This window comes from Ammospiza caudacuta, chromosome 7, assembly GCF_027887145.1.
Source record: "Ammospiza caudacuta isolate bAmmCau1 chromosome 7, bAmmCau1.pri, whole genome shotgun sequence".
Lineage (NCBI taxonomy): Eukaryota > Metazoa > Chordata > Aves > Passeriformes > Passerellidae > Ammospiza > Ammospiza caudacuta.
Window position 1 is genome coordinate 45,985,641 of NC_080599.1, and position 27,996 is coordinate 46,013,636.

The 27,996-nt window shown below is 45.6% G+C and overlaps 1 protein-coding gene across 14 annotated transcripts in view; it reads left to right on the forward strand.

Moving 5' to 3' along the window:
* Positions 1–27,996, forward strand: part of NFIA (nuclear factor I A) — a 243,502-nt gene that overhangs the window by 213,080 nt on the left and 2,426 nt on the right. For 10 of the 14 annotated variants that reach the window (XM_058808306.1, XM_058808307.1, XM_058808313.1 and 7 more), the window contains one exon: positions 6,039–6,130. The exons of the other annotated variants lie outside the window; for them this stretch is intronic. In XM_058808306.1, the coding sequence (XP_058664289.1) occupies positions 6,039–6,130 (92 nt within the window). The remainder of the gene's footprint in view (positions 1–6,038; positions 6,131–27,996) is intronic. 14 annotated transcript variants of the gene reach the window in all.

The window sequence follows — 27,996 nt, forward strand, 5'->3', positions numbered from 1 at the left end:
TTTAGCACTAATCTTAATTTTTATGATACTGTGATTGTGTAAACAAGTTCAGAGGGTGTCTGGCCAGATTCTCAGCTGGCAGAAAAATGGGTATTTCTCCTCTGAAGGGAGCAGGACACCCATTGGTGTCTGCTTGGGGCTGGTCACTGGGCTCTGTGTTCAGCAGACAGCTGCCACGTTAATTGGGAATGGAGGTTTTCTCAAGAGCAGCCAGTTAATGGTATTTAAACAAAAGATTAGGAAAATAATTACTGTTTGTTAATTAGCCACGCTGATGACTAAACATATAGTTCTGTACATATTCAGGCACGCATCTTCCTTTTGGTGAGGGGTTTGAATAACAGTGACTCCAGTTGTAAACAAGCATATAATTTAATTTAGGGGAAAAATTTTACAGAAAAGTAGATTATAGGAAATATTTTCTAAGAAAAACTATGACATGTAAAGCAAAGCCAGTGGAAGCATTGGCCACATAAAGAGGAAAGCAAACTGAAGTTTGAGGCGTCGCAGGCAGGGTTTGCCAGGAGGACCCACTGGGCTCCATTCAGCGTGTCAATCAGGACCAACCCTCCATTTCCCTGCGTGTTTATTTTTTCCTTAACTAAATATTAGCCTTCGAACAGCGAGTGCAGATTCACCAGAGTTCCATAAAAGCCTCACAAAAAGGTGTTTTCCATGGTTACGGGCTGCTGGAGCGCACCGGTTCTGGGAGTGTCGCCGGGCTATGGCTGACTGCCCCGCAGGGCTTGGGGATATTGGAAAGTCACTAATGCGACAAAGGCAGGAGTGATGTTAAATTTTGGCCAGACTCTCTCCTTAGCCGTGTGGAAGAGAATGATCCCCCCTCCTCCTGAGGAAATGGAGTGAAAGGGGTTGGCATTTGCTCCATTCTCCTTCCCTTTTTTGGTCTAGCAGAAAGCCCTCAGCAGAAACAAAATGCAGTCACGGCCCAACCAAAAATTGGAATATGGCCCTCCTGAGGGGTGCAGGAGCCAGGAGCAGCTGTTCAATACAGCATGGCCTCCTGGGAGCGAGAGCTAAAAATCACAACAAGGTGGTTAATGATTCTCAGAGCAATAGTGAAACTCTCCAGCTGTGACATTAACCAAAACATGAACATTAGTGCTGTCCAAGGAAGGAAGAGCCCCTGGAGATGCACACTGGGGATTTGCCACTACTGGGTGGCCAAACATGCTCTGGGAGCTGACAATTTCAGCTGTGAATCCCATCCCTTTGGAAAGCCAGCATTTTCCTCAGTCAGATGGCACAATGGAGATGGGATTCACGAGGTTTGGGAAGTTAATTTTTCCTCCACAAAAACCTTTTTCAATTGAACATATCTTTGATATCAAAAGACCCAGCATTATCTTATCTCAGATCTCTTCTTGATTTTCTTTGGTTGGTAACCCATTGCAAACACAACACAATATTTTCTTGAACTTGGCAGTTTTGGGGTTTTATATCTCACTGCCCAAAGCAAACACCACCTCCACAACATTCCAGTTGGGCTTTATCACTATCATAATTAAATCATTCCAAAGCAGCCTAAGATACTGCCATCCTGTACACCCTTTTAAACAGCTTTTTAAAACAAAGTGTTATTTTCTGAGATTCACAACTCTTAACTTAAATGAACTCATTACTTGTTAATGTCCCCTTGAACAAAAGAGTTTTCTTGTTAAATGGCATTTGTGTCAGGATGAGGAGAATGATCTTGTGGCTGTAGTACAGGATTCATAAAGCCAAGTGCCAGGTCCTGCCCTTGGGTCACAACATCCTGTGGAGCTCTCCAGGCTTGGGACAGAGTGGCTGGAAAAGGACTTGAGGATGCTGGGCAGCAGCAGCTGAACATGAGTCCAAGGGTGGCCAAGAAGGCCAAAGGCACCTGGGCTGGATCAGCTCTGGTGTGGCCACAGGACCAGGGCTGGGCTGTCCCCTGTGCTGGGCACTGGTGAGGGCACACCATGATGTGCTGGAGAGTGTCCAGGGAAAGGAATGGAGCTGGGGAAGGGTCTGGAGAACAGGAGAGGCTGAGGGAGCTGGGAAGGGGCTCAGCCTGGAGAAAAGGGGGCTCAGAGAGGACCTTGTGGCTCTGCACAATTCCCAGGAGGGAGCAGTGGGGCTCTGCTTCCAGGGAACAGGGACAGGAGAAAAGGAAATGGCCTCAGGTCACACCAAGGGAGATTTAGGTTGGATATTGAGAAAAATTTCTTCAAAATAGTGGTCAAGCACTGGAGCAGGGGCAGTAGTGGAGTCCCCATCCCTGGAGGGGCTTGGGGACATGGGTTAGTGGTGGCCTTGGCAGTGCTGGGGTAGGGGTTGGACTCAATGATCTTAGAGGTCTTTTCCAACCTAAACATTCCCATGATCCTGCAATCAGATTGGCTTTCTCTGCCTTCCTCTGCTATGCACTGGCTGAGCACCTTCTGGGCGAGTTTGAGCGCTCTGTTCACTCCTTTCCCCACCCATAAAAAAGAGGGTTGACTCCATCACTCAATTTGCTGAAATTTGCAGTTCCCTCTCAGATCCTCAGCTGCAGAATGTTCTGCAGCAGGAATTGTTCTACTGCACCACATTCCTCCAGTCAATCCTCTTGCTGCAGCTTGAGGAACAGGACAACTCCTCACATCAAACACATGTACCTGTCATCCTGGTCTGTGAAAGGGAGACCTAGGGGTACATTAGGTTATCACTCACCCAAATCATCTTTACCAGTCCTTTTAATCCAGAACGATGACAAATTACACACTCCTGCTCTCAATAGCAATTACTTCAGGAAAGTATATTTAAAAGTAACATTTCCCTACTGCAGGCAACTTTAAAACACACAACATCCCCAAAACTGTTTGTTTGTCTTGTCTTTCATACAATTTCTTGCCATTTTGGCTAAATATCAAAGCTGTCTGTGTGAGCAAATGTTCTTTCTCTGCCAGCTCCTGTTTTGCTTGTTCCTGAAGTGAAGCATCATAGCAAATTTGTGGCATCACATTCATTCCTTGGCTGTGGGCTGTGATGTTGCAGACAATCCTTAGTGAATTCCAGTAGCAGAAAGAGCAGGCTGGGCAGGAAGCTGCTGCTGTTCATGCCCAACAGGACATCTCTCAGCTGGTGTGAACCAGGGTAGGTCTCTGCAATTCCCATGGAGCAAAGCTGATAAAATCTGGAGAAGATCTGCCTAAGAGACCTGGCTGCTGTTCCTTGTTCCTTCCCATGCTTTGGCTTTTCCCAAACTGGAGTTTGAAGACTCCAGCATAGGCTTAGATTATATTTATGCTATATCATAATGTGACCCAGCTTTATCCAGTGAGACAGTTTGCCCCATCCTAGTTCTGGGGCAAAGTCTAGGGATCATATTTCCAGAAATCCCACCTTCATGTCAACCAAGGGTGTTTATCTGAAGACAGTAAGATGCAGCTGGAAGTTGATCATGGTCTAAGCAACACTCAGTACTTCTCCCTTTCCTGAAACAAATCTCCCCCTAACAGGGGAATGAGTTTTCCATATCAGCTTAATATTCTGAGCCAAACTGGCCCCTTCCAACCCATAAACATCCCAGGACATTTTACAGCAAAGAGGGAACAGCACCTTGGGAGAGTCCAGTGTAAATCCTCTGCATATTTGTCCTTTTGGTGCTCTTCCCTCCTTGGCTTCAGCAGTGCAGTTCCATGGCCTGAAGGAAATACCAAGCTGACATCCAAGTATTTTCAGAAAGCAAGTTAAACATGGTTTGGAGCGGAAGGAAGGTGTACATAGCAACTCACCCAGCGAGCTTTGAGGGGACATTTGTGCATATTACACACTTTTCAAATGCTTTCGAATTTTTTTGTTTGAACAGAGAAGCCATTTAAGTCAGCATTCTGCTGGTTCCCCTTTGATTTTCTACCAAATATCACAGCAAAAGTATCTGCCAGCGGGGAACTGTAAACAAGATCTTGAGTTCCTTCCCTTCTGGGTGGAACTTACCTGCTCCAAGGGATTAAATGGCCTCTCCATTCAATCTGCTTCTTTAAAAGTAGACCAGGAGAACCAAACAACAGATGTTTGATTTTTGAGCTCTAAGTTAATTTTCCCCACTGTAGAAGGAATTCTTAGTCTTGCACAATATTAGTTCATTAGTTGTTTAAAAAAAAAAAACCTCCACAAAGTACAGCACAGAAGAATCCTAATACAAGGCACTAGCAACAGGAAAATGTCCTTTGCAAATGTGTGGCTTCTTTGAATTATTAACCAAATTAACATGGTAAAAGGTGATGAGAACATCTCACCACATCTACTCAGTAAATTTCTTCCTTGATTTGCAGGTAGGAGTAACATCCAGCTTACCTGTTCATAATATCCAAGCTGTACCACAATTTGCAAAACCATCTCAGGAAGATGAATTAGCGCACATTAAAATTCCTTTAAGACTTTGTGAAGGAGAAGTGTTCCTTGCATGATTTTTGCAAGTCTTAGCTTCTTGGAGAGAAAAGCTCACTGCACCAGAAACAAGTGGGAAAAATTCCTTCTTAGAATCCAGGATATCTCCCCTCATATCAGTAGGAAATGAAGATATGCAGTTCCTGGGGTGATTTCAGGGAATCTTGATACAAAGAAGTATTCTGATGAAACTGTGAGAGCTAAGAGGCATCACAAGACGTTTGTGAGACTTGAAGGATGAGGTTCTGCATGCTTCTAGACTTGGGAACTCATCACCCAAGGGCTTTGAGGGAGGCAGAACATCCACATGGTCCAAGTGCAGATTAGGCATTGGGTGAGAAATCCCTCCAGGGCCTTAATACAGGAAGTCCCTGAGCTGAAAATAATCAGAGGTGGGAAAGAATGGGAGAAAGTAAATATGTGACCTGTTTTGGTTGCATTTGCTTATGACTTCTGAGAGAGGTGACAATGGCCAAGGTGGAGCATTGGTCTGATTAGGCACAGCCTTAAACCAAAGGCTCCTCCAGGGTAATTCCTCTTCACCAAACATTTGCCTTCAGAAAGGTAAAAGAGTTTCCCCCCACAGCCAACTCAGTGTCTTCTCACTTTTCTGTAATGTTGAGGCCTCAACATTATATTTAGCTTGACTGGAATCTGGCAAGTAACTTTCCTTTTACTATTGTTTTTTTTTTTTTTTTTTGTCTCTTCATTGGATAGTTAGGTTGTCTGGGGATTTTATTCAGCAGAATGCATTCCCATAAATATATTCAAAATAGATAGGAGCTCTCTTTGTATTGAGGCATCTATTTGCGTTATTTAGATCTAAACATGCAAAAAACTGAGGAAGAGAGAAGATTGCTTGAGGGTTTTCAAATGAGAGGAAGACTAAAAATGCATTGAAAGCTTTTGGATGTGGAAGTACGTGGCATTGTGGACAGTTGCAGTGGAGAATATAATGCAACAATAAAATCATTAAAGTACTTCAAGTTTGGAAGTAATCTGGGTTCTTGGCTTGCATTGCATTTAATAGCTTTACATTTATGGGAGCCACTCCAGTTTTTAAAGGCAGCTTCAGCCTTCAGACTGATTGCACTTACCACCCCAGTGAAACTGCAACCCATTAATTTTTTACCAAAAGGATCTCCCTAGTTTGTCAAACACATCAAGTGAACATTTTAGAGAGTGCAGACCACAGCAGTATGAAAACCAAAACTTTATATCCAGAGAGAACGCTGGATTAGCATGAAATAAAGGGTCTGATTCTGTTAATGAGCACTTAGGTAATTTCATTGCTATACAAAACTCTGTTAAAAATAGAGGTACCAGACATTCGAGTGAAAACAGTCAGGACCTGCAGAAATCTCCTGTGCCCGCCCATCATGGAAAGGCCTGCAGTGGTTCTCCTTCAGGCTGGAGAGCTGCCCACCCTCCCCTACGTGTTGATCCCCCCACCACGAAGCCCGAACCTTTCCAGTGTCTCAAACCAAACTCTCGCTCTCTAAAACGTTCGCACATTTCTGTGTCAAACATCTGCTTAGGTGGCTCTGAGACAGTGTGTTTTGGTGTTGTTCGTGTGCAATCTAGTGCCGCTTCCTCAACGCATGTGTCCCTTCCCTTCACAGCCTACTCGACACCCAGCACCTCCCCCGCAAACCGATTCGTCAGTGTTGGACCACGGGATCCAAGCTTTGTAAATATCCCTCAACAGACTCAGGTGGGCCGCTTTCGACTTCTCTGTTTGCCTGCAGCCTCTTCTCCTCCTCCTCCTCCTCCTCCTCCTCCTCCTCCTCCTCCTCCTCCTCCTCCTCCAGTGTCCTCTAACGTGTCCCCGCGGAGCAGCTGCACTGCCGCTGTCACTTCACCCACATGGTCTCAGTAACTACAGTGAAATGTCACTTGCAGTTTGTTTGTCTGTTGTGTTTTTTTTTTTTTTCCTTTGTTTGTTTTTTTATTTTAATTTATTTTTGGGGCTTGTGTGGTGATAACACTGCTTTCATGACTGGAAGGACCTCTCTCTGCTTTCTAAGGTGTTGGCTCCCAGCGCGCAGTTCTTTGCTCTAGGGCCGGGGTTTCAAAGGCTTTGGCTCCAACCTGCTCCCCAGGCACTGCATTTAATTGTGTTTAGATTAGATGCTAGGCAAAAATCTTTCCCTGCCTGGTAAAGGTTGCCCAGAGAAGCTGTGGCTGTTCCTGGATCCCTGGGAGTGTCCAAGGCTGGGCTGGACAAGGCTTGGGGCAACCTGGGCTAGTGGAAGGTGTCCCATGAAACAAGATGATCTTTAAGGTCCCTCCCAACCCAAACCAGTCTGTGATATGCCAAAAAAAACCCTCAAATACTCATGGAAAAAAAATACTCAAATTCCTGGCTGGCCATTTGCATGGTGGGCTTTGAGCAAGCAGGAGATTTTTGTGATTGTGAGCACATCTGTTTTCCTTATGCAAAGAGAAAAAAGTCCAGTTGAGGCAGGCCTATAAAGCTGGGTTAGCTGAATTCATGGTCCTGCTATGGTCAAATCAGAAGCTCAAGTAAACATTTGTGTTTCTTTAGGAGAAGGACGAGATTTAAATGTGCTTTTTCCAAGCTGTATCAAATTCCCAGGGTCGATTAAGAAAATAGTTGTTGGCAGTTTTGTTAGCAGCTAATTTGAGCCAGATGTTGAAAAAATTAAGTCTGGGCTTAATATCACGTTATCATGGGGGGGGAAGGTATAAAAAAGTGAGCAGAGTTAGTGCTTTAGGACAACTGTAGTTTATAGTTTGAAGTGATTGCTTGATTAGGTTGCAATTCTTTTAAAGGTCAACTACACAAAATATTTGTGATTCTGTTTTGAGCTGGTTGCAGTGACTAAAAAGCAATAATTCAAATAGCTGGCAAACTGGGCATTACTACCCTTGGCTCTTGTAAGTTCTTTCAAATGGTTTATAGGCTTCTGAATAATTAGTGTGCAGATTAATGGCTGTCACATGCCACAGTAGGTGCATGAGGACAGACTCCTCGTTGTGATGGCTTCAGCACCTCCACTGTCACTGAAACACAGGTCACTCATTCCCAAAGATTTCCAGTTTACAGGGCTGCAAGCAGCTGCCTGTGAGCACAACGTGGTTTTTTGCTGTCTGCTCTTTGTGTACAATTTGTTAGGGGCTTTAGTTTATAGCTCTGTGCACAGCACAGGTTAAACTATATCAAATCTCAAACCTTCTCTGCATTAAATAGGGTCACACAAAGTACAGCAGCAATGCAGAGAGGGGTTTAACCCATCAGATTCTGGGGGGTTTTTTCATGCCTTGACAAAACTCAGCCTGCACCCCACTTTTCCAGCCTTGTGCTTTCATAGGGTTCATGGGTGTGACAAGTTCTCATGCACATTCCCATTTAAATCATATTTCTCCAGTTGTTTTGGAAACAACTGGAATATACAGAAATACGCTGAAATCAGGAAACAGGAATTTTAAGGTGTGCTGCTAAAGTCCTTAAGCATTTGGTCTTTTCCTTCATAGCTCAGGAAACCTGAAACCCTTTGGAGAATGCTACGTACCTTTTCCAGAAGACTTGAAAAACTCCTAGTTGGTAAATTGATTATGTAGTAAGACACAACAGTATTAAGTCTCCAAAGATATTTAAAACTTACTTGCATCCTGCAGCCTAAGTTTCCCAGATAAGTTTGTTGACTGTAAACTTTTATCCTCCTTATTTATGACTTAAATCATTTTAAAGTGCTCTAGCGTTACTTTAAGTGCTCCTCAGTAATGCAGTGTAGTGAATAACAATGCTGTACAGTGAAAAACAATACTCAAGCACAGCTTTCAATTAAAGTCTAACATGCTGCAGTGGGCAAGGAGACTGACTTCCAGTCTCTGACTCCAGCTGCATCTCCCTGCTTCTATACATCATTACACCACCACAACCCACTTGATACTAAATATATAATTTATCAGCAAACTCACTACTTATTCATGAAAGAACTCTGAAGTTGACTGTGCTTTGAGTCAGAGAAGTGAGGTAGAAGTGCTAACTGCAATGATTTGGGATTTATGTAGCATTCCTCTAAACAAAGACAGGCTTTTGTGCTCCTTTTTGCAGAGCATTAGTGTATAGAATGGCCACTTAGGACATTTTCAAAACGAAAATGTAAAAACACATAGGACTGCATTATTAAAAGCAGCTGGGGTGGCTCCTTTCCATCAGGGTCTTTAGAGTACATCCAGAGTCAGGCTAAAATACAGGGACTAAAAGCCAGGGACACAGTTTCCTGAGACAAGAGGAAGCAGGGAATACTCCAAGCTTCTGGAAGTCAAGCTTAAATATAAGGGTTAAGTGACTCTTTGCTGCTGGAACAATAAAATAAAAATGAAGGCTGTATCTTAACATCTGCTTTTTAAAAATTATGGTCCAGCTACAACCCATATGAAAATATTTTGGTCAGATTTTTGGTGGCTCTGATGTTCTCTTGGTGGAACATTGCACTATAAGCACTATTTACACATCATCATCATCATCATCATCATTAGTCTTGAAGTGCTGCAGAAGTGAGTCTGTGCACAGGGATGTGGCAGCTCCACGGAGCAGGAGTCACAGTTCCCATACATGGGCATTCCCAGAACACTGGATTAAAATCCCAGGCAAATTACAATGGGCTGGGGCAAGGATCATTCTGTCCTGTTTCTAAACAACCAAACCCAGTACAAGCCTTTCTGAATCATTATTAGAAAAAATATCAGTAGACATTTCCATTAGCACTATGTTCTGATTTATGTCATGTTGTGGCAAATATAACCCCTTAAAGGAATTTTATAGAGTTTATATAATATTCATTAAAAAGCCATCTTCCTGTGTCAACAAAGGTTGCAACAGGACAACCAGTCTATCAGAGAAGGGATGGGGAAATAAATGCTTTAAGTCAGTAGTTCTGATTTGGTAACCAAAGCTCCCAAAGGGCTGTTGGCTTTGCCTGGTTTCAGCAGTTTCCAAACTTTTTAGCTGGTTTTGTTTTGCATCTGCTGCTTACACCATCCATCGCTCTTGCCACTCCACTCACTGCACAATTGTCCTGTCTTGGGGGTTATTTGAATCTAAATTTCTGTTTGAGCTATTAGAAGCAACACTTGACTTGGCATCCCCTGTATATGTTGACAAAAAGGCACAGGTGTTGTAACCTTTGCTTGATAAATCATTTACTTTTGCTACTTGACTTGCAAGCAATATGGGGGCATCAGCTTTTTAAGTGCCTATTGCATATGCAAATCAGAAATACAGGATGCCTGGGGTACAGGGGGCTCTGGTTTCAAAAGCAAGCTGGTCTGGATAGCTCATGACTAAGTAATAGATACGTCTCTCATATTGCCAAGGACCTGCAACACAGAGGGTGGTGGAGGGATGGGAAAGTCCCCTCACATTAATTAGGGACGAGCCTCTCTGTAGCACCAAGGTGAATAAAGAGGGCTGCATTTTGAGGTGTTTTTTTCCTAAAATTAACAGTGAAACACAGTGCATGCAGCTGGGAATGCTAAACCAGCAGCCTGTGGCCAGGGTTTGCCACTCACCACTCCAAATGCTGCTTGCTGCTCTCTAATGCCCTGGCTTTGCTCTAGGGTACAAAATTCCTTTAGGGATCCGCGTGCTCTGTACTCATCGTGCTGCAGCTCCACTTCACACTAAACATTGTTTACTATGCTGAGTCCTGTTTGCCACCTACTTAGCCTGCATCTTCCTGGAAATTGCACTTGGGATGCTAAAAACAGCTCCTGAGAAACACATGCCTGCTCCATCTAATCGCTCCTACCTGCCACTGGCCCATGTGCCCTGCACAGGGAGGTTGTGAGGATGCAGGAAACAGAAACTGCCTCCTACTGCAGGGACCCAGGCAGAGAATCAGTCACTTTACCCTGTGAGAAAGTGAATCCTGTAGCCCTGACCAGCTGTTTCAGGAAAAATCCTTCTCTAGTGTAAACACACTCTGTATCAGATCCATCCCAGGTAGTTTCTAAAAACCTAGTTAAGCACAAACCTAAATATTTATTCCCTTAGCTTTATGTAGGAAAAGATAAAACTTATTTCTACTGGGACAGAAGTAGAAGCTCTTCCTGGTTCTGCCTTTGCACAATCCCAAAGCACAGTCAGATCCTGGATAATATGCAAAGGCCTTGTCTTTTCACACTTTCCCTGGTGGGGCCCTAGAGCCACCCAGCTACAAGAGAGCTCTAGATAGAGCTCATCCTTTATAGCATAAAACAACTGAAACTAAAGGCCTGTAGCCTGCCTACAACACTGAAATAAAGTTTAAGAAAAATCCCAAAAGTCAAACAAGCATATCTAGGCAGCAAAATAACAGGTATAGAAACCAGCAAGCTCAGCAGAACAGCCTTATAAAGACCAGGTACAAAAATGCACCCTGTGAAATACATCTTTAAAAGAGCAATATTAACTTAGGAGGGAAATCACTGAAGTTTAGCAAAGTGTTTATAGTACAAGGAAATTGCTAACTCCTTTAGATCTTCTCCTGCTCCCTGCCCTTCCCAAATTAGACAGTGGTATCTTTGTAGCTTTCTCCTTTTGGGCTTTTATTTATCTCTAAAAAAACCACCATATGCCTCAGGTGCATCCACAAACCTAATTGTACAATTACTTTCTTTCCCAGAGACAAGGCAAAGCTTGTTTTGCTTCCCCACAAGCGATTTTTTTTTTTTGTTTGTTTGTTTAGAGAGCAAACTGCAACCTGCAATTTTTCACTGGCAGCACTTTAAAACAAAGGGCATGAGGAAAAAAAATGAGCTGGATGCTGTGTCCTGTAGGATAGCAGATGTGAGCTCTGTCAGACCAGGGGGGAGGCGAATTCCAGAGGAGAGGGTCCTTCTGTGAGAGCAGCCGGGCGCTGCTGCCCAGACGCTGGAATCTGAGGAGCGTGGTGCAGGTGATGCCCCTCTCCAGGAGGCAGGCAGGGGAGCAGCCCTGTCTGTGGCAGCCCCCAGAAGTGTATAGGATCCATAGATCAAAGTCAGCACCTTGCCTGGGAAGCTGATGCAGCTCCTGCAGCGCTTCGCTCCCGCAGCTGAAACGGCAGAGCCGCTCAGTGCCCAGGTTCCATTGCCACCCTATGGAAGAAAGAAACCAGTGCACACATTTTTTCTCCTTCCTCTGCACAAACCCGTGTGTGTGCCTGGCTTCACGGGGATTTTCCATCCCTGCTGCTCAGTGCCACCCTGCCCTGCCCTCTGCCCCCTCCCAAGGGGACGCTGAGCCCCACGCAGCTCGTGGCCGTGTGCTTTATTAACGAGCACCACGGGCTGCCTGGCCTGCCCTGGCTGCCTGCACACCCTGCTGCCTTCATGCCCGCTCCCAGAGCCCAGGAATGGCACTGGGCAGCCAGGCAGGACCTGCTGGCCCTGGGCACAGGGGCAGGGCAGGGGTTTGTGGCACTGTGCTGACAGCTGAGCCACCACATTGCTCCGCACACGGGGCAGGGCAGGGACACCTCGAGGGGTGTGAGGGGGACACGGCAGAGAACATGAGAGGCTGCAGGAACAAACCAGGCCTTTTGTTTTGGTGGGTTTATTTTGCGTTTTGGGGGTTCTGAGTGGAGCTGTTTATCAGCCAGGTCAGAGGTACTTGTTGCTCAGAGGACTGTCCCTCCTCAGGATCAGAACACTCACCCTCGAGGTTGGATGCACTGCTTGTGACTAAGTGTGAATGGAGATAAAAAACTCTAACTTGGAAGCATTCGTTAGGCTCAGCCCTCTAAGAATTCCATATTCTGTACAGTAACCTCCCTAAGCCAGTACATGTGTCCAATTTCAGCTGCAAAGCACTTCTAAGCACACTTGAATGTTCCTTTTCTTTCTCTTGGCCTGTCCAGAAAATGTAGTGAGAGGTTCAGAACATGATTTCCATGAAAGAATAACATCTTTAGTGTGTTAAGAAAAGAAATTTGCATAGATCAGGTATAAAAACAGAGTTTTGGGGTGTGGAACTGCTACTTTCTGCTGAACTTAGAGGGATCACTCTGCTCCCAAACCCTCCAGGGATCTGTGGATTTTCCCATATTGGCAAAGGAAAGAGAGGGCTGCTCTCCTCCAAGACCTGGAGCCCCCTTATGATCACTCAAAGTTTTGATCTCTGTCCAAAAAGTGCTTTGCTGTTGCACCAGTGGCATCAGGCTACTGACACATGACCTGAATTTTGGTGCTGTGTTTCCTCTTCCACGCAGGACGTAGGAATACCATTCTGAACTTGAGGGTGGCCTGGAGATGGCTCTGAAAATGCAGTGTGAGCCTAGAGAGAGTGTGGATATGAAATTCCACCCTCAGGTCAGTTCCTTAAAGGAGCTGAGAACAGCACACCCCAAAAAGAAAGCACATATTGCCCTAGAGAGGTAAAAATTCACAAAAACTTCCCAATGCCATCATGTGGCTGCATCTTCAAAGTGGGAGGGAGCCAAATCAGTCCCAAAATGCCTGGGTTAGTCCTCAGCAGGGGAGATCCTTGTTCCTGGGCTTTTTCTTCCTCCTCCTCCTCCTCCTTGTAGACTCTGGTGAACAGTTCAGACTCTTTTTTGGAAACCAGCACTCAGCATCCTATTTCCAGTAGATTTAGCATAGAATTATTTACAATGGACATAGAAGAATTTCCCAAACTAAGCAATTAAACTTAGTGAGTTTTCCCCCTCCTCACAATAACCAGGAAGCCTGTGTGTAAGGCTGCCTTTCTGTGGGTTTTATGGCCATTACTTACTCCACAGTGGGGGAGAAGAAAGGGAAGGAGTAAGTGTGGGCCTGGTGGGAAGAGTTGGCAAATGCAGAAATATGATGAATGAGCTGGAGAGATTTAATTCCGTACTAAATTCTCTACAAGCTGTGTAACCTTTCTTTAGCTAAACAATTACTCTAAAAGGCAATGATTTTCTGTGTTTTCATTGAAAAGTCTTCATAATAACAATGGCCTATGTTCTCCTTCTTGAAGAACTTCTGCCAAAAAAACAGTTTTCTTTTTTCCATTCAGCAGGAAACTTTCTTTAATTTTTATTTTTTCAATCTCATATTCCCTGCTAACATGGATTTACAAGGCCTACCACTTACTGCATGGGGCTGGGAAGAAGCTTCCCCTCAGGCCAAATCATTTTGGTCCATCTCCTTTGTAGGGATTCTTGCAGCTTCCTCCCAAGAGGACTGCAACCACTGTCAGAGACATAATACCAGGCCCAAGTGGCCATTTAAGCTGACAAAATGTGACATTCCCTGTGTTCACAGGTCAGGGGGCGTGGGAGGGGATTCCCAGATTTGTTTTTCAGCGGACAGGCAGCAGCTCTTGCTGTGTTGTGGTGGGTGCAGTTGTGGGGAGCATGACTGTGGTGCAGTGGGGGAAAAGCCATCAATTTAAACTCATGGCTGCCAACATGAGAAAATGAGATGAGCTGATCCTCCCTGAGCCACAGGGTCCAGCTGAGGGGCTGATCCCTGCCAGGTGGAGCCTTGGAAGGGCTCTGAGGGTGCAGCATGGGCAGAGCACTGCTCACACCCCCATGTTCACACACACACAAATGAAGCCAGGCTGGGGCAAGGTTATGGTTCTGTGCCCCTTGCTGCTGTTGGCCGGCGTGGCTGATTTCCTGGCCACCACTGCCCACCCCAGCCTCCACAGCAGATAATGCTGTATTGGATTAGTCTGCTCGCTGCTGCATCAGGCCCACGATCAATTTATTGACTCTGTCAGAGTGGCTAGTACAGTAATTGTTACAAGAGCAGAATAGAAAGCAAGAATGTGTCCACATAAAATATAAAAATGACGTTTTGTTCGTTCTTTCCTCTTTGGCCCTATAGATCTTGATGTGTTTACACAGTGGAGAGCACTTTACTTAAGTTAATCAGCTCCTTCTACATTATTAATTGCGACAGTTAGGGCGCTACGTGGCGGCAAACGTATTATTGAGAGCATTGATCCCACGCTGACGGTGTGGAGCTGGGCAGGTTTTGTATTCCTCCCCTTCTTCCCAACTGCTTGAGGGCACTATCAAATCCCATTTCTCTGACTGACAATAGAGCATCGATAGCATCGATCCCAGAGAGGGGCAGGAGGCTGCACAGCAGAAAGGAAGGAGTTCTCAAAGAGCCAGGCTGGGGAAGGGGCTGTTGGAAGTTGGGGATGGCAGTAATTACATGCCTGGCCTGATTTCTCTATTTTGGAAAGAGTAATAATTTAAGAGCTGAAGTTTCCCAGGTGCTGAAAATTTGCAGAGGTGGCACGATGAGACCTTTTAAAATGTGTGCAGAATATATACCCTTATGGAAAAAAAAAAAAAAAAAAAAAGCTATACTGACTTTTTACAAGGGTTTTGGAAGTGCCTTTGAAAGACATTTCATGAAAGTTCAGCCTTTGCAGCTGATACCTATATGAGCCCCATAAATTCCACCCAGCCTGACAAACTCCAGTAGATGTCACATGTGACCTGGATGAAAAAGGTCAGCAGCTGAATTTATGGCTTTTGCATTTACTGGAACATTAAGATTTTTTGCCAGCTGCCATATATACTTTTTAAGAATTCTGCAATCTAAGGATTAGGTCCACAGTCTACAATGAAGGTCAAAAATTAAAGGCCACAATCCCTGCATCCCTGCATAGGCATTAAGCTACCTCTGTTGTAGGAATCACCTTTGCTTAATGGCATTAACACAGAGGTCAGGGAATGAATAAGCTCCAGAGGTGAACACTTTGCAAAATAAGACTGTCCTGCTCTGAAATTAATAGTGAATTCCATTAAAAGGGACCAAAAGAAGCGTTTTCTTAACAGAGAAGGAGTCCTCAATTGCAGAAGTTTCAATGTTCCCAAGACACTGAGCATCACCTGCCTAGTGCTGGACTGTCCTAGAGAAATATAACTAACTCAGACTGAGGTTTCAAAAGAAATATGGCAAAGTTACCTCAATTTTGGTAAAATCTGTTTATATTTTAAATTTGACAAAGGTGTCTGTTCTTAGTAATGATTGCTAACAGCATGGGAAATTGCAGCTTTCAAATTTTACCTGGTTTTAGTTTAGAACAGCAAAACACATCTCATTTTAGGCTTTTGCTTTCATAGCATTTTCTGCTTGAACAGAGTTAGAACTGGAAAAGTTTAATTTAAAACCAGTATTTCAAAAAAAAAAAAAAGATCTCATAAAAACCAAAAGGCTAAACTTAAAAATCTCTTCTAGGTTTCCCCTCAGGTGCTTTAGTTATTAATATTCAACTTTGAAAACAGTCCTGACACTATAATCATAATATTCCCAGGCATATTCACTTGTGTGACCCAAGTGTTACATCATCTATACAAACACTGGTTATTACACATGAAGAGAGATGCAGCTGAATGCACTGCAGAAGGCACTGAAATGTAATTTTAATTATGACATATGAGCAACCAAAGTCACAACCAACACCGTGCAGCCACCTCTGAGGCTGAACACAATAATTTAGGGAGAAATTGTTCCCTTTGAGGGTGAGGAGGCCCTGGCACAGGTTTTCCAGAGAATCTTCCAGAGAATTTCAATCCCTGGAATTGTCCAGGACCAGGTTAGATGGGGCTTGGAACAAACCTGGGATAGTGGGAGGAGGTGTCCCTGCCCTGCAGGACATGAAAAAACACTTTAAGGCTTTAAGGTTTCCTCCACCCAAAACCATTCAAGGATTCTATGAATTTCTGCATTGCTTGGAGCAGCTTTATACAACTATAGGTCTCCTTTTGTGCCTTTTCAGTAACTGCATCTTTTTAAATATGACAACAGAAAAACTACTTATTTTTAAAGAAAAAAAAAGGGGGGGGATAAACTGAGATACAATATTTGCATGTGGTGTTGGGTTTTTTCATCTTGGCATGTACTAAACAATGAGATTTGAGATTTTGGAAGAACACTTTGACACATTATATTCCTTGTTTGGCTATTGCCTGGTTTGCTGGGGTTTTCTTAAGGACTTTGTTGCAGTCCTTTAGGTTAAAGATCATGTCTGAGAATCTGTGGTATGGGACCCAGCTGTACATTCATTGAAGCTGATGAGAGGAGGAGATGGAAGATTTGTTATTGGCAGGAGTTTGTTTTAGAAATACAATAACATTTTTGTTTAATTATGCTTCTCTTTTGCTTATATCTATGCACAGTAGAGTAAATCTAGTCTTTTTCAGATAAGATAAAGGTTAAAATCCACATTTTCTCTATGGGGAGGGTTTACACTTCAGTCTTCATATATTCCTGTGGAGTTTTTATTTTGTGGTTACAGGTATTAACTCTAAAGCCATTTTCCTTGATGTAGAGATGGATTTGGGGTTCTCCCAAATTACTGATCTTGTAGGCTAAATTTTAAAGTTTAGACCATGTTGGATGGGGCTTGGAGCAACTTGGTGCAGTGGAAGATGTCTCTGCTCATGGCAGAGGGTTGGAAGATCATCTGATCTTTCAGGTCCTTTCCAACCCAAACCATTCTGTGATCCCGTGATTTCCCAGCAAGGGAGGCTCCACAGGCTCTTTATAAAACCTCTTCCTACAAGCACCCAGGGCAGAATTTGTCCCAGTAGTGGTAACTGTTTTATCAGTGCTGTTAATATTGTGTGAGTCTGAACAGAGCTCAGATTCTTCTCCTGGAAGCTCTTTGGAAAAACAAGGAGTAAAAGTAGTAACATTTAGGGGGAAAAAATGGGGGGAAAGAAAGCTGGAGGAGAGCTGTACTTAACCATACAATGGAGCAGCTTGCTTAGGGAGTACAAAGAGCCACTTCTACACAGGCTATTTTCAGGGAAAAGCCTCACATTCAGTGACTCACAAAAGCGAAGAGGCACCTTTTGATTTTAAGTTCAAGGTTTACATTAGTAATTTTGTCTGTTTTCTCTGTTAGTATTAATTAAATTGAGATAGTTTAATTAGTATTACTAAATTTGATCATTAGTAGTAATTCATTCTGCCTGCCATACTGCACAAATATGATGAAGCAGAAATAACTAAATTGTTTAATTTCATCTCATTTAATGACTTTACACTCCACCAGGACTTTCATTGGCATCTCACAGTATGTGTGAAAATTGCTCCAAGCTAGGCCAAGACCCAACTCCCTTTAGCCAACCATGTCTAATACATCCCTCCTCATCCAAAGATGGATCATGTGCTGCAAAGCTTTCTCCCATTTCTCCAACGGAGAGCTGGCAACCTCTGGAGCCTGGGGTGGTCTTTCTCTGCCCCACTCACACAGCTCCTGTAGCATCCTGACCCCAATGACCCCACGGATCTTTACAGGACTCATCCCTGGATGGGGTTCCGCACAGCATGATGGAAATCCCTTCAGGGATCCCCACAGATGGGTCCCTGAGCACAGGCATGATGCACGACCTTCCATTTTTCTTAGAGCAGTTTAGCAAGGTATAAAGCATCAGGAAAAATGCAGATGTCAAAAGTTCCCACGTTCAGGGAGAGGGTTTTTTGTTCAGCTCAATGCCCTCTTGGCTTTCTTTTTTTAAGAGGAGTTTTGGGAAGGGGGGGGGGTTTCCTGATGAATCGAGTCATTATTCCTCCAGCTCACTGTCTTCTGTAATTTTAAGGTCAAAAGTGCCAGAGTTGCCTCTGTACTCCTATTTCTGTGCACGTTAATTTGGAGCCTGGTTTTGATCTCCTTGCCCAGTAACACCTAGGACCTGCCAAAACCCGAATTCCTCTTCCTTTTCTGCGGTCTCCAAACCCAGCCTTGCTCTACCCACCTCTTCAAACATGATGTTATCTTGGTCCCCTCATCCTGGGGTCCCCAGCTGTCCCTTTGGCTGGAGTGTGCCCTGCCAGCCCCACTGTTCCTGCTGCCCGCATTCCAGTTCCTCCTCTCTGCCTCCCAGTCCCCACTGACCCATCCCTCTTGCTTTTTGTCCTGCTTTGATCAGGCTGGGCCCACTTTGCTGTCCCCACAGGACTGCTCATTTGTTCACTTCACCCAGACAGAGAGCACAGGCAGGGACCTGACTTTTGGGGGAGAATTTTGGAGGGAGTGCTCACTCTCCTGTCCAGCCCAAGTTGGACAGGAGAGTGAGCACTCTCCCCTCGCTTTCCTCTGTGTGCTCTGAAGTACTCTCAGGGCAGTCAAGAAAAGCAACTGAACTACCTTGGGTAGTTGTAGGTCAAGTACCTTTTGACCCACTATGGGTCTTCTCCCGTTACACCACAGGGAGCCCCTGGACAGGGCTGGGGTGGTGGATGGGTCCCCTACAGCTCCACTGGGGCTGTCAGAGCCAGGATTATATGAGAGCTGGATGACCAGGGCAAGGAAAGGCCACCTCAGCCTTCAACCTCTGAAGGCTGTAGTCACCTTTCCCTCCTCCCTGCTCTCCAGTGAAGAAACGGGGCAAAAAAAAGGCTGAAAGCTACCTTTTATATCCCAAACTGCAGAGCAGCCTCTGCAGCAGCTTGCTGGCAGAGCCATCCATCCCACTGGGAGCCCTGGGCCCCTCACACAGCTCCTGTGGCTGGGCCGGCCCAGGACGGGGCAGGCAGTGCAGGGCGAGCCCCTGTGTGTGTGTACGTGTGTGTCTGTGCGTGTGTGCTCGGCTGGCTCGCTGCGAGCCCAGCCTGGGAGGCCCAGGCTGGGGGTTGATTTTCTTTGGATGACTTTCCCCGATTGTCTAAAGCAATAAAAAGTAAAGAAACTTTTGGGGGGAGAAAAAAAACGGTGGTTGAGGGGAGATTATTTTTGCAGTCCTGGTGCAGGCAGAACTCCCGAGGCTTGGTGGGGTAGTGGGGGTGGTTTTGCTCGCCTGAGGACTGCAGGAACTGGCTTAAATTGAATAAAACTGTAAGTACAGTACCGGGGACGGCGTAACAAGAAGTTCTGCAAAAGCAACACCACCGGAAAGCACAATGAAGAATAGAGCGGGTTACGCCGCGGTGAAAGTATGTACTGGTTGTTATAACACCGTGCCTCCAGAATAAATTATGTCCCTTTAAAAAGTAATACTTTAACTGTGGAGCTATATAGAGACAATTAAGACGATATTGTTCTCCTCATTTCCCTCCCCCCTCCCCTCCCTCCCTCTCTCTGCAGTAGCTCTGTGGAAACTTTTAATGCTGCAGCTTGAAACTTGGGCCTCTGGGTCTGAAATGCCTGAGAAAGCACTGCGGGCTCTAACTGTAAAACATTCCTTCGGCGGGCCCTGGAAACAGGGCGCGCTGGCGCAGGCGAAGTTCAGAGGGATCACATGGAAATGAGGGCTGGCTGCAGGCTCCCGAGGAGCGGTTTATTTCCCTTAAACCTGAACTTGAACTTGGGAAGGCGCAGCCGGGGCCTGGGCCGGGCTGAGGGCGGCCGTGAGGGGCTGGGAGCGGGGCCACCGCAGGCCCTGGGCACGCACCCGGGGGCTGGGGGGGATCCCTGGGCACCCAGCGGCTTTTGTGCCGTGTCCAGGGGGGAGATGGAGTCCGGGGAGCCAGAGGGTTTTGCTTTCATCCAAGCAAAATGCTGGAAAGTCCACTCGCAGCAGTGTGTCTGCCGTCCCAGTTTCCACGGGACTTCCCGGCATGAGGTTATAAGAGGCTCCAAGTCCCCGTGCACGTGTTGTTTCATAAAAGGAAAGAAATGAGTGAGATCTGCTGTAAGAAATATGGGATTGTTGCACTCCTGAGCAAATTTAACTGTGCCTCCTGCAGAGAAAAATACGGGGCTGTCTAAAAGTGAGGCGTAGAGTGCAAAACTCAGCCCTCCTCTCAGCACATTTGCTTTTACCTCGAAATAGTAGATGTAAACCGTGAGGTGGGTTTAAAGTTGGTTTTGCCTCTTTGATTCCATGCATCCCGCTGTTTCCTCCTTCTCTTAGAGAAGGGGAGAGCGAGGTGCTGATGCTGGCGGGTGTCACCCAGGTGTGGTGGCAGAGGTGGCTGCTGTCCCAGCCACAGGCGTGGGGCAGCTTCCTCCCCTCCTGCCCACAGCTGGCCTTGGCTAGGGGGTCATATTTTGGTCATTTCTGATTACTCCAGAACAATTTTTGGCTATGTTTATAGCAAAACTTTGAAAGGATGAATGGGCGAAAAAAATCCCGCTTGGCAGTAACTCAGGAAATATCTACAAAGATGTTCTTTCTGGAGCGAGATCTTATTTCAGGGTTTGTGTTAGGATCATTTTTATTCTGTGACAGCACATAAAGAGAGCGGGACAGAGCAATGAGGTCTGGCATAGCTAAAATCCCTTCTGTGTGTGTGAGGTTATGTAGTTTATCAATGCAGAAACCACCACGGGCTTGGAAAAGTAAACAGCTGGCTTGGGTCTGTGTGCTGCACTTCGGAGTTGTCTGCAGGATTTAAATGGCTCGCCTGCGATTTTCGGAGCGGGGCAAATATATATAGTTTTCCTTTCAAACATGTCAGAAGGTTTTTTTGCAGCCGTTTGTTTTCTCTGCTCCTTTTTTATTTGTTGCAATTTTCCTTTCTGATTCATTCCAGTTTGTTTTGCTTTCACAAACGGCTTCACTGCCACCAGCAAGTCTACAAATAAATTTAATTTTTAAAAAAAAAAAAGTTCCTAGCCCACTCAGAAAACCTTATGGCAGCCACAAATATCAGAGAAAGCCATCATCTCTCTCAAAGATTTCATCTCACCCTCCACTTAATCCGCTTGCTGTACCTCAGATCTCAAGTAACTTTCATACTGTGGGCTCACTTTAATGGATAGAATCTATTTTTCATGAAAAAAGCAGGAAATAAGCTGTCTTTCGTACAAAGATTTACAAAATGTAATCATTGTTGAAATATTCTCTTTGAACTGCCTTGTCCGCAGGGGTGTCTGGCTCCCAATACCCCCGTTTCTTTAGAACACCCTTACAAGTTCTTCTGGTAGATCAGGTACACTGGTGGTTCTGGTCTTTGATGTCTTGAATGAATGAAAGAAAAGCATAATAAAAGAGAGCTGTTGATCAAGCATAAAATACTCTTTAAGCTGACAGAATGGCAGAGTTAACACATTCTAAGCTGCTTTTAGGTTTTTCCTTTTTTCCTCACATTTTCCTGTGCTTTGTGTACAGTGGGGGTTTTTATTTTTTGAAAAGTCTCTGATCTATGTAGTATGCCGTCCTCTAACAAAAACCAAAATGGGATTGTTTCTCTCTCTTTCTCCCTTTCTTTTTCCTCTCTCTCTTTCCCTTCACTATCTTTTTTTTTTCTTTTTTTTTAAACAGCAAGGGTTGCAGTTTAGCATGGCTGCAGTTAGCTTTCAGCCGACCACACAAAGTTTAGAAGTTATTTTGCAGATTTCAAAGTCAATTTACTAACAAATAAGTTAACTTCGTTGCTCATTTTTTTTAGAAAACTGGAGGAAAACTGTAACTGGCAAAATGTTCCCCAAGTAAAGGCAAGACCCTCTGCCTAAAAGCAATTTTGTAAACCAAAAGACGGGGCAGGAAAATGACCTCATTGTGAGAGAACTTTTCTTTTAGAGGCAGAGAAAAGAGAAAGTTTTCTTCCTGTAGATCTAATTTAGATCTTAAGTTCCCATACATTATTTATACATCATATTCAGAGTGCCAGCCTACTCTGCTGACTGGGTTACATTTCAAACATTTGCCATTGATAAGTCTTTGCTGTATTATATTCAGGCTAAATGCGAATATGTCATAGCGCAGTCAATCTTTAATCCGCTGAGCTCCAGGTCGGGGCAGCAGGGGGTCCAGCACTCAGAGCATTGGTTTATACTTAAGAAACATCTGGGGCCAGCTGGGACACTTTACTGGAACATTCAGATGTCTGGAACAACAGCAGGAGTTACTGTATGAGTGGGTTTTCATAGGTTTGGGAGGGTTTGGGGTGACTTATTTAAAAACACTAGCTGTTCCCAACTTGAGGTTTGAACCCAAGCAGAAATCTTGCCCGAAGTGAGTTTGTTGGTCCCAGGAGAGAAGTGGTTTTGGACTACTATACATTTTTAATAGTCAGCAGGCAAAAGTGCATATTACAAAATTATTGCACGTAATTTAATGCAGTTTGCCACAACTGGCATTCCCGCGAAAGCTATTGGATGCAGAGCTACTGTAGGCATTGTCTGGAGAGCAGTGTCCCTCCTGGGACAGGTTTTATCTGCCTCAAGACAATATAAATGTGCTCTGAGTGGGGCGTGTGACTCTCCCCGGTGCGGATGTTGGACAACCAGAAGATTCTCTCACTGTTTTATGTCCCTTTCGGGATGACCAACATGCTACTTACATCCCTGTTGGTATTTCAGTCTGGAAAATATAATTACTAAATAATTAATTCCAGCTCTAAGAAAATAACTTCCATAGGCACAAAGGTGACCTTGTCTTTTATATTCACCTTTCGGTCCTACACAGTAGGATCAGATTTTGAGCCTGGAGAAACTCTGGAGGAAGCACTAGAAGAGTGGGATGAATTCAGATGTGGGGTAAACCAGAGGCAGTTGCTGTGTCTGCAGGAGCCCTCCAGCCAGTCGCACCAGAAGCTGAACTGCCACTGTCTGCCCTCACCCTGGCAACCCTTTTGAAGTGGCATCAAAGGCCCAGTTTTGTCCCCTTGCTTTCACACGACGCACCGTGGGGAAGAGCCTTCCTGGCACCTCTCACAAGGTGATGCCAAAAGGCCCGGTTCACTGCCTAACTGCTCGCATTCTCCTTTTATCTTTGCAACCAGGAGGACTCGTTACCCCAATTCACCTCCCCGGGGTTAATGTTCGTGAGAGCCTCAAAGTTCTTGAGGTGACTGAAGTGTTATCCCCAAACAAAACAACACTCCGCAGCGAGACCTCGCAGGTGCCAGCGGCCGTGGCTTGCGTTCAGCTGGGCTGCCCAAACAGCCGCTTTGCCGGCGAGCTCTAAAGCTGTGGGGTTTTATTTTATTTTATTTTATTTTATTTTATTTTATTTTATTTTGGCTCTTATCACAGGTGGGTTTTTCCACCCGGGCCCGCGCAGTGATTGCTTCCTGCACGTGCCCGGGGCAGCAACGGCCGCAGCAGCCGCCTTTGAAGTCCCGATGGCACCGACCCGTCACGCTGCCGGGCACACAAAATGGGCTTCAACCTCCAGAAAACAGCTATCACTGAGCAGGCCTGAGCCCTGAGTGGGTATGGGGAAGCCAAAGCTGCTGTGCGTGGAGTTTGTCAGAGTTTCAAATGTGTGAATGTCCTTAAATAACCTACATCGCCCAGAGAAATAAGCCAACTGTCACACCCAGTTCTGGATTCCACATTAACAACCTCCTTCCGCAGCGTTAAACTTTGCCCTTGAGGACTTTTGTTTAACTTCTTAATTCGAAAAACAGATAGGGAGGGTGCACAGCCCCGGCTTTCTGAGCGAGCTGAAAGGTCCCATTGTTGGGGCAGGAGATGTGCAGGTAGAAGCAAATGGAACAAGTATGGGTTGGACTGTCGTTCTGCTTGGAAACACGTGAGAGGTTATCGCGGCGAGGCTGGGGGTGAGGGACGGCGTGCAGGAAGGCTGGTTTGAGGAGGTTTCCATAAACAATGGGCCTGTTCCTGGGCTCCTGACTCAGGCAGAAACTGCTACAGGAGTCGATGAGGCACTTTGTTAAATATCCAGAATCACAGAACGTTTCCTTGCTGTTCTTCCTGTAGAAAGGAGCTGATTGTCAGGAGTGGCTGGAGGATTTTTGTGTGTCTCTGCTATCTCCAGGAGTGCATAAGAAACAAAAAGACTTGCACTATCAGAGAACCGTAATTGCCATCTCAGACTTCCTGTTTAGGATTCAGTCAAGTAGATATTGTTTATGGATCATAAAACCTTACTACTGTGAGGATTCTCAAATACGAGTTTCAACTTTCATGGTGCTGTAAATTAGGGGGGGGGGGGGAAAAGTGTGATAATACTCCTCAGAGAACAGTAAAATAGAGCTCTGCAATGGTTAAATGGAATTTTATAAGCACATTCAGTGTGGAACTGTTTTGCATTACATGAGTTGAATACCTTAGAGATGACACACATCTGCAGGCACTTTATTAAATCCTTAGTCAGCACTTTTCAACCTGATGAGATTACTTCTTCATTTGACTGGAGAAAGGGAAGCAAAGATCTCGTACCGGACTGCAGAATTCTTTCTGATGTTTCACCTTGAGTGCTGGAGAAGGACAGCAAGATGCTGGGCAGGACAATACAGACTCGTAGTTGCAGCGACAACTGTGTGGCAGCAATTTTACTGAGCAGGATCTTTAGCTCCAGTGGGTGCATTTAGCTCTAAACTCGCCAGGAGAACAGTACTGCAAAGTAAAGAGAAGGGAAATAAAACACCGGCTCTTTTATGAAAAAGCACGGAGATAATATCATCCTGACCGTACTGTGATAGGGCCCATGATTTAAATGGAGATTTTAAATTAAGAAAGGCAACACCGCCTGCTCCGAGTGGGTGCAGTCGGATAGGTTACAGAACTGCAGGGATGAAATGGGTGAGGTGCTTAGACATCGGGCAGCACTCTAAAGCAAGGCACAAAATACTTCAGCCATCTAAATGCAGGGATCCAGGCTTCTTTTTTTTCTCCATTCTAAGCTCCCTAATCATGCAAAAAAAACCCTTGATAGGTCCCAGCTATCGGGTCTCCAAGTGCCTAATACGCTTCCTAGACGTTTTCATTTGAGGCCGGAGGTCTCCTCTCCCTAGCAGAGAAGTTTCACAGGTGCTCCAGAGGAACAATGGTGCTCTTCAGCCCTAATCCTGGAAGACTTAGACGTGTATAGAAGGCTTGAGGGGGGATATGAGATCTTAATATTAAAATGATTAGCAGAAAAAGGAGGATCATTCTGTGTGTGCGCTTCAGCTGTAAGATGCTCTAAATTAAACCAGTGTCCCGAGAGCGGTGCTGGTGGGATCTGCTGGGTAAATGCGCGCTCTGTCTCGCTGTTCTGCTGCCTCAGCCCATAAAACATCTCATCCAAGTGGGGCTGCAGGAGCAGGCGGAGCGGGACGCAGCTGTTGGCGAAGCGCTCCGAATTTGGGTCCCGTAAAAGCAGCTTTTCACTCGAGGCCATGCAGAGGAAGTTTTGAAACAAGCGTGCGGTTTGGTTTGGGTCTCTCCTGTAAGGGTTAAGTTTTTTCATTGGTATTAAGGCCGAGCAGTGTCTGCAGGAGTCATATTGACACCCTAGTGCATGGTAACTCTACTCCTTTATTGACATGTTGCTAGTCAGGAGCACAATAGCGCTCTGTGTCTGCAAATCATTGCTAAAATCATCTCAAGAAAAAAAAAAAGTTTGAAAGCCCAACGCGAGACAAAGGCCCCAGAGCTGCACTGCGCCGCTCAAAACTCCCGAGTCAGCAACTTCTATTGATTAAAAACTAACCTTTAAAGTAACTCGCAGAGTGTGTGGTTAGCATTTAAATTTAAACATGTCATGAGTTGATTTGTGTTACTGAATACCAACTCCGAAGGAGTTACATTCACATCAGATTTTTTTTTTTCTAATTCCCTTAAGCAGCTAAAGTATTTCATGAAATGTCAATAGGGCAGGGGGGGAAAAAAAGGTGTTTTGGAGGGAGGGGACTCGCGCCCAGCCTCGCCGTTTCTTTTCCCATGCAAATAGTCACCCCAAAAAGAAAAGTGTGGGGAGCGACACACAATAATTAGACCTTTGTCTAACTTTCCCAAGTGCCAGAGAAAGACAGATTAATTAAATATACAACAGTGTTGGTTTTTGGAGTGGGGGTCTCTCTTGCTGTGGAGGTCATAAATTAGGCAGAATAAATAGTTCAGTGTGTTGGGAGCGGGGCTCGACGTCAGCGCGGCTGGCGGCGGTGGGAGGGCGCAGCGCCGCGCTTGCGGATGGCGGTCACGTCTGGGGCTGTCTGGTTGCCCTTAGCAACGAGACATGATGTAACACCGGGATGAACTTGAACTTGGGGGACTTGAAAAGGGAACAATAGACCAGAGCAATCAATAAAGCCTATTTCAGTGAAGGATTACAGAGCCGCTCTGGGGTAACCTTGTCTGCGAGGCGCGGGGTGAATAGCGAGATGCGTGAAGGAGCGCGGGGCGGCGGGGAACGGAGCGACGGAGCGGCCGGGGCGGCCGGACACACGGACCGAGGGGCGGGGGGGCGGCGGAGCCCGGGCGGGCCGCGGGACCCCAGCGCCGCCAGCCCCGGCCCCGCGCGGCCCCACCTCCGCAACCTCTGCGCTTCTTTTTTTTTCCTTTTTTTTTTTTTTATTTCCTGCTTTAAAAAAAAAAAAAAAAAAAAAGGGGGGGGGAAGAAAAAATGAGCTTTTGAAATGAGGGAGGAGTGGCGAGGGCAGCGGCTCCCGCCACCGGCGGGCCATGTGCCGGGCCAGCGGCCATGGAGCAGCCGGACGGCGGAGATGGGAACCATCGCCTGGAACTGTTCAACCCCTCCACTCCACGGCCTCGCAGCCTTTAACCCTTCCACAACGTCACCTCGCAGTTTTAACCCGTCTACTCCATCGCCTCTGAATTTTTAACCTCTCTACTCCATCACCTTTCAGTTTTAACTTTTCTATTCTATCACCTCACAGTGTTCAGCCCTTCTATTCCATCACTTCAAAGTGTCCAACCCCTCTACCTCATCTCCTCTCAATCTTTACCCCCTCTACTCCATCACCTCAGTCTTAACTCCCCCTAACTCCCATCATCTCTCAGTCTGTAACCCCTCAACTCCATCACCTCAGTCTGTAACCCCTCTTCTCCTTTACCTTGCAGTTTTAACCCTTCTACTCCTTTCCTTCTTGGACTTCACCCCCACTTCTCCCTGCTGGGCAGTGCCACAGTTCCCAGACCGGCCAAAAACTGTCACACTCAAACAAAAATGTTTGAGGGATGACCCTGAAAAGTTTGGAAAAGTTGGGAGCTGGCAATGGCCAGAGGTGCTGGTGGTGGTTGGAGATGTCTCCAGCGCAGCACAGCCCACACTCCACGTCCCTGCACCCACCTGAGAATCAGTAGGGCCCCGCAGTCAGGGAGGAGAACGGGACTTGGCTCCGCTTCACGAACCCTGCCAGAACTTTCCTCTGTTTATAAACTTTACATATGAGAACTATTTCGTTTAATTGCAGCCTGAGTAAGTCTAAATATAAAATCTGTAGGCAATAGATGGGGCCGATATGGGACCAGTGTGTTTGTATTCAGAAGGGCGAGCAGAGGAAGAGTTAGTTAATGAGGTGTATTGGAAGCAGGACAACTTCTCCAATCCTGCTATTTATTTTACCGGTTCCTACCTCCATGGCAAGACCACATAATCTCCAGGTCCCACATGAAACTTGCCTCAGAGTCTTCCGTAAATGTTCATAAGTCCTCCCTGAGCTGATTGTGCTATCAATCACGTCAGAGCCCGGAAAGGAGCGGAGGAAAAGCTTGGTAAAACTTGTCATCGGTCCGTGCGCGCACAAGGACGCACCTCATATATTACAGGAGCCCCGGCAAAAAAACGGGGGGTATCAGCAACATCTCTTTAATACCTGAGTCTTTCTTGTTGTATTACTTTACTCCAGGCTAAATAGTTGCTGCTTGTTGGTGTATTCCCACAGCAATATGTCACTGCCAAGGAGCATCCCCCCGCGCGCACGGTCCCAGGGCCTAACACTGCTCTCTTTCATGGCGGGTTCAGGTTGGGCTGACCCTGCCGGGGCTGGCGT